At 36.8% G+C, this 7,117-nt stretch overlaps 1 protein-coding gene across 3 annotated transcripts in view; it reads right to left on the minus strand.

The window, feature by feature from the left end:
• The window catches only part of LOC107744247 (polypyrimidine tract-binding protein 3-like), a 73,624-nt gene that overhangs the window by 14,399 nt on the left and 52,108 nt on the right, over positions 1–7,117 (minus strand). For all 3 annotated transcript variants that reach the window (XM_016557778.1, XM_016557777.1, XM_016557776.1), the window contains 3 exons: positions 6,152–6,319; positions 5,298–5,408; positions 2,202–2,376 (listed from right to left, as the gene is read on the minus strand). In XM_016557778.1, coding sequence (XP_016413264.1) covers positions 2,202–2,376; positions 5,298–5,408; positions 6,152–6,319 — 454 coding nt within the window. The remainder of the gene's footprint in view (positions 1–2,201; positions 2,377–5,297; positions 5,409–6,151; positions 6,320–7,117) is intronic.

Consider the following 7,117-nt stretch of genomic DNA (forward strand, 5'->3'; position numbering starts at 1 on the left):
TAACAAATTGTTGCCTCCCGGTCAAATAGGAGGAAAACCATTCAAGGGCTGTGCCAGTAATTCCAATTGCTGAAAGCCGTGAGAGGAGTATCTCATGACAAACAGTGTCAAAAGCTGAGCTGAGGTCTAACAGAAGGAGAGTGCTGAGAGCACCAGAATCAGAAGCTAAGAGAAGATCGTTAAGTTTCAGTACTGTGTAATGGATGAAAGTCAGACTGGAATGGCTCGTAGAGGTTGTGTGCTGTTAAGAAGGCCTGTAACTGGGAGAATGAGTGATGGGTAGTGACAAAGCAGGCAAGCAGTTCTTCAGTAAAGTGGTAGGTGCAGGATCAAGAAGACTAGTAGAGGAATTAGACAGCCTGATTCTCTCATCAACCTCTGTGGGGACAAAATTAGAGAAGCTATGAGCATGGCATAAAGAGAGAAGTTCAGTAGTGGGAACAGAGGTAGGGTGTTGAGAGGTATGAGATGTTTTACTCTCTACATTAAAGCGTTTTAACATAAAACTGTCACTTCTGGCTAAAATACTAGTCCACAATCCATAATAACTCTTTCAGTAAAAAAGCCCATCCTCTGTTGTCACCCACATCAAAATCCACCTGCATATTTGTTCAGAACCATTTTGGACAATTTTCACTTATAAACAGTGCTTCCATCTGGGCATATTTCTCTCCTGATTCAGATAAGACATATTTTCACTAGAAAAACCAGTATTGTGGATAAAGGACTCGTATTTTAGCCAGAAACAATAGCTTGAAGTAAAAAAAAAATTTCTTAATGGTGGATTTGTTTCTTACAAACACAGATTTTCACTTCACAAGACATTAACTGATGGACTGGAGTGGTGTGAATTACTTGTGGATTATCGTGATGTTTTTATCAGCTGTTTGGACTCTCATTCTGACGGCACCTATTCACTGCAGAGGATCTTTTGGTGAGCAAGTGATGGAATGCTACATTTCTCCAAATCTGATGAAGAAACAAACTCATCTATATCCTGAATAGCGTAGGGGGAGTACATTTTCAGGAAATTTTCATTTTGGGTGAACTGTTCCTTTAAGATGTTTTTAACCCAGAATAAACCTGAAATGATCTGGTGACAAATCTATAATCAAAGTGGAAATTTTTCAACAAAAATTGATACCGAATTCATACCAAAGATCCAAATTGACATTTAAGCAGCATCCTAAATCTGACATCCTCTAGCTTGGGACAAGAACTTTCTCAGAGCTAAAGGAAAAGCACAGACTAAAGCAGATGGTGTGTGTGTGTGTGTGTGTGTGTGTGTGTGTGTGTGTGTGTGGTGACAAATCTATAATCAAAGTGGAAATTTTTCAACAAAAATTGATACCGAATTCATACCAAAGATCCAAATTGACATTTAAGCAGCATCCTAAATCTGACATCCTCTAGCTTGGGACAAGAACTTTCTCAGAGCTAAAGGAAAAGCACAGACTAAAGCAGATGGTGTGTGTGTGTGTGTGTGTGTGTGTGTGTGAGTGTCTGTATCTGGGTACAAGTTGTCTCTTTTATCTAATACGCTACCAGCTTCAACACACATGCTGACACCACAAAACTTCCTTGGAGAAGATTCTCCAATTAGTGCAACATTTGACAAACAGATATTTGGTATTGAAAGTATTTTTACTTATTTTAAATATTAAATTCAAATATCTTCAAATGTCTTTACACCATATTTCATGTGTCAAAATATTTATCACATGTCCTGAATCTGATCATGTGGCCTTGAGCAAGTGAATTTTGGTATTATGTGGGATGCTGTGAATTTTTGCTATTGTGTGTGACGGTAATGATGTGTGATGGTAATAACATATTTCAGTTTTTGGAGAAAACGTTGAGTGGTCATGACAGCAGTTTTGAGGAAAATGACTATTGCTATTATTATTTTATTAAATATAATTATTAAAAATATAACTGCAACATATGATGAAAAAACTTAATGTAGAATTTTCCTGATTTTAACATCATAAATATATTATATATAAATTCTGGAAAATTCTTTCAATTTAATTTCACCAAAAGTATTTAAAATATATAAAAATAAAAAATCTAAAGCTGATAAAATCTATTCTTTAAAACTAGAACAATATATATATGTTTCAAATCATCAATAGGAGACAAAGGTTCCCCTAATCAAACACTCGCCCATATATTTCTGTATGTATGTGTATGTGTCCTACCAAAAGCGGTCTGCATGCTGGGGTCCAGCGTGGGCTGCCCGTCCCCTGAGGGTAGGTCTAGACGTGTGAAGTCCCTGCTCTTGTCGTTGTTGTATTTCACATTCAGACTGGTCAGCTTGGAGAATTCAACACGCAGAGTGCAGCAGCCGTTGTAGATGTTCTGCCCATCCAAAGCCTGACACAGACATAAAACATTAAAATGCAATCTCTCACAAAGAAATTATAGTTTGCTTAAATACAAACAAGCCTATTTTAGAACAATTAAATGTTTTGCACATTTTTCCTCTAGAATTCACATGTACTGATACGGTCTATAATGAAAATATTTTTATTTTCTCATTAGATTCACCCAGCGTTGCATGTGATCTATGCAGTCACGCAGACAGCCGAAGCGTGTTTGTCTTTCTGATCCCAGGACATTGGACTGTTCCGGCACATTCTCATTGATTACACCTGCTCTACTTCATTACATCAGGGATTAATGGAGCCTGAGCATCTCCTCTCAGTTTTTCTATCTGTTAATCAATATCTTAAAGCAAGCGACAACCAAACTCCTAAAACAGATCTAGAGGAAGCCGCAGTCACAAGGTTTGTATCTCCACTGAGCCCTTTTATTGGTTCCTGAGAAACGGGGAGGTCAATGTGCAAAACCAAACGGAATGAAAAGCAACATGTGCAGGGAAAACGAATCAATATAAACTCAACCTCAAAATACATTTGCAAGAAAAGAGATCGTTTTCATTTAAAAAAGTAATCTTTCCCTGTATTGGCACTGAGTATCAGCCATTACAGTGACAAAAATAGCTTTCTCTGGTCAGTTTACCCATAATCTCCATCTCGTTATGGCCATTTTGGATATATGAACCTTAGATAAGAAAACAAGATCTCCACTCAACATGACAGAGTTTGCCTCTTAATCCAGTGCGACATTTTCATTATTGAATTGTCTGTGTAGGCCTGAAGCAGGTTTGGCAGGGCGGAGGCGATGTGAAATAACTTCTCCCATGGAGCCAGTTCATTTAACTAAACCCTGATGACAAATGCAAATCACATCTAATCCTGACAGTGGCCTGAGCAACGGCAGGGAAGAATAAAGAGTTGGTCTGCAGAAGCCTGTGCTGTTGGCTTTAAGCAATCAGATGAACAAATTCTGACTGTTGGATGATAAAATGATCTCATTGTCTTATATTTAATGCCAAATCTACACTTTAGATTATCGTAAGGACTCGAGGGTGGGCTCTTTTGAATCTTTTGGGCTGATAAGCAACCACCCCACTCCAACCACCCTAGAAACCACATAGCAACATGCTGGAAAACACTCAGAACACCTTAGCAACTGCAATTCAACACCCGACCATTATAGCAGAAATATATAGACTACCCTTCACAAATCTGAGGCTGGTTAGAGTTTTTGAAATAAGCCCCTTAAGCTCATCAAAGCTCTTTTGTCTGATCAAAAATACAGTAAAAACTGTATTTTTTTTTACAGTTTAAATACTGTTTTCTATGTAAATATATTGTAAAATGTAATTTATTGCTGTGATGCATCATTACTCCAGTCTTTGGTGTCAACATGATCCTCCAGAAATCATTCTAATATGCTGATTTTCTGCTCAAGAAACATTTCTGATTATTATCAATGCTGAAAACAGTTGTGCTGCTTCATATTTTTCTAGAAACTGTGATACACCTTTTTTTTGATGAACAGTTTTGGGTAGATTACTTACAAATTGTAGTTCGTTACTGATTCCAAATTACATGACAAAAATTGTAGTTAGTAACGTAATCATTACACATTTTATATAATCAGACTACTTTTTGATTACTTTTGACCTAACTCATTTATCACATTGATTTAAAAAGGATAATCTTGTATCATATTGACATAAAAATACAAAAAGAAGGAAAATATATTCCATTTGCTGTTATTAACATCATGAAGTGCATTACACATTATATTATGTCAAAGTTTCCCAAACTGGGGTTTGTAAAGCAACAGCAGAGGCTTTGTGAATTTAACGAAAAGCTAATAATTAATTGAAAAATGTCAAGTTAAAATAAATATTTTCAAAATTACAACAATCAAAATAAAACACTTGAAATATTATATCAGTTTACCCTTAATGTCATGTGGCCATGTGAATAATATGTAATCATGTAAGTAGTCTGATTACAAATATTTTAAAATGTAATCTAACCTAATTACCGATACTTAATTTTTGGAACCTGATTATGTAATCCAGATTACATGCAATCAGTTACTATCCAGCACTGTTGATGAACATCATTTATTTGAAATAAAAATATTTTGTAACATGTCTTTACTTTCACCTTTGATCAATGTAATGCATCTTTGCTGAATAAAGCTATCCAGTAATTAAACTTTTGAACGCGATTGTACGTAATTTTCATGTAATGTAAAAATGTACTTAGTGTTACATTTCTGCAATTGATAATCAATTGTGCTTTTCCAGCCAAATATGCTGAGAAAGTAAGGCAAATTTGTGAACAACTGTTCCTTTTTTGCAGCAATTTTAAACGAGGAAGGGGGGCTTCATCGCCCATTTAAAAAAAGACCCCTGTCCCCACCCCTCCTGTTACACTAACAAATACTCTCTTTGTGCAAGGAGGCAATGCAACATGGCAGCCGCACAATAGATAACACCCTCAGACCAGAGGAGTAATTACTTGCTAGCTCTTTTTCCCCTGGTGAGCTGCATTGGCATTCATTAGATAACCTCAACGGTGACATATTAATTACAGGGGCGGTTTGATTTGTGCGGTCTACTGGGAGCTGGTTTTCCTGCCGTCTTCCTGTTGCTTGACAAATTTTCGGCTCTGCACCAAAAAATACCAGAGAGCACCAAAAATGAGGTGATGGAGGACAGGTGTGAGCAGCCTCGTGATTGATGGTGAAGCTTTGATTATACGGCGCGGCCGAGCGATTAGGAAGCAGAGCTGACCACAGATAAACCATCTGTCTCCACAGACAGCCTGAGGAAATAAAACTAGCGTGAACTAAAGCTGGTTGCCAAACCAATTCATCCCACCAATGAGATAACAAGAGCATTTTGTGGGTTATATTTCAGTACTGACCATTTTGGCGTGATGTGCATTCATTGGATCTGCATACTGAAGCAAGGCCTGGAACTGGTTGTTCTTGGTGAAGGTAATGATCTTCAGGACCGTTCCAAATTTTGAGAAGATCTAAATTAAGGAGAAGACAAGAACATTAAAAACAGACATGTAAGAGCGTCTAGTTTAAACCAGCCCAAGGTGGTTTGCTCTTCTTTAGTCTAGCTGGTCACCCAACCTGACCAAGGTGGTTTTGAACTGGTTTAGATGGTCAGCCGACTGATAAGTGGCCAGAATCCCAATAAAAACCAATAAACTAGACCAGTCTCCAGTGGAAACCAGCCTTTTATCCCGCTGAAACCAGTAAACAACCTCAGGCTGGTTTAAGATGCTGGTTTCCAACACTTTTGCGTTCCACACGACTGGGTTACATGAAACCTCTGAACACAAGCATTTTGAGCCACTTTGACCTTGTAGTTTTACAAGATCACTAGGTGATAAAGCAGGAAGTGTACATGGTAAACAGTGAAAACAGTGCAAGCAAACAAATAAGGTAACAAGTATTTGAGACTACAACGGAAATATCCTGCTTGATATATTGCGGAAAGCAAAAAAGGACTGGCTTTTTTTCTCTGCGTGTCATTATATTACTTGATATACCGATCAAGTGCAAAGGTAATTTAAAAAGCATGCTGATATTGTAATAAAAAATATTCCCAAATATCAAAATGAAAGTTGGTATCAAGTAAAAATTGAATCAAAGGCGTTTGAATCAGAATTGAATCAGGAATCAGGCCCAATTTCCAGACCTATTTGAGATCAATGACAAGCGTTATATGAAAGAATCATAACATTTCTGTATAGTGTAGTTTTACCTGGTGTAGCACTTCTAGAGACACTGGGTAGTAGAGATTCTCTACGATTAAACGAAGCACAGGACTCTGTCCGGGCATCATTCCACCATCACTGGCTGTCGCAGTCCCAGAGAGAGTCATATTCCCAGAATGCATTGCATTGACAGCTTGCAGAGCAGCCTGAACCCTCTACAAATGAGACATACAGGGTTAACATTCTCTAAACTCTTCTAAAACTTTACACTCATGCGGAGTACACGCAAATACGCCTCAATCTTACTACTGCACTAGTGGGTATGCCAGATTCCCAAGGCACTAAAATGCACTATCAGCAAATGACTCTGTAATGAGCCGTTTTACATACTGTAAAAACGAATAGCTCTGGGTAAAGCAAAAGAATAAAGGAGGCACTAAATATGCAGAGATACCATTTGCACTAGTTCATAAAAAGAAAACAAGCTAAATAATGTTAGGGTTACGTATAGGTTTAATGTTAGAGCCTGTCAGGAACATAGGGGGGCATTTCCACCTATAAACAAGGTCAGAAAGTTTCTTTTTCTTTGCCACTTTATGACATAGCAAGGTTGTTTCAGGCTGTCACAGCTAGATAGCTAGAAAAAACTTACCTTTAAAATTTTTTAAAGGTTTTTTGAAAAAAAGGGAGTACAATTACATGTTTTGAAGGTGTAAGGAATCATTTACTTTCCACTTATGATTAGTCAATATATCAAACACTAAATATATATATATATATATATATATACTAACTATATATATAAATAAACTAAATGTACAACTAAATGTAATTTACAAAAAGCACATGCCTAAAGGTGTGGTCATTATATTATATAACCAAGAAATTAATATTACTTTCTACTAATGGTTACACCACATTAAACACTTTGGTGATGGTGTGTGTGTACATATACACTGCATATATATATATATATATATATATATATATATATATATAACATATGAAAACAA

This window comes from Sinocyclocheilus rhinocerous, unplaced genomic scaffold (genome assembly GCF_001515625.1).
Source record: "Sinocyclocheilus rhinocerous isolate Xijiao unplaced genomic scaffold, SAMN03320098_v1.1 scaffold317, whole genome shotgun sequence".
NCBI lineage: Eukaryota > Metazoa > Chordata > Actinopteri > Cypriniformes > Cyprinidae > Sinocyclocheilus > Sinocyclocheilus rhinocerous.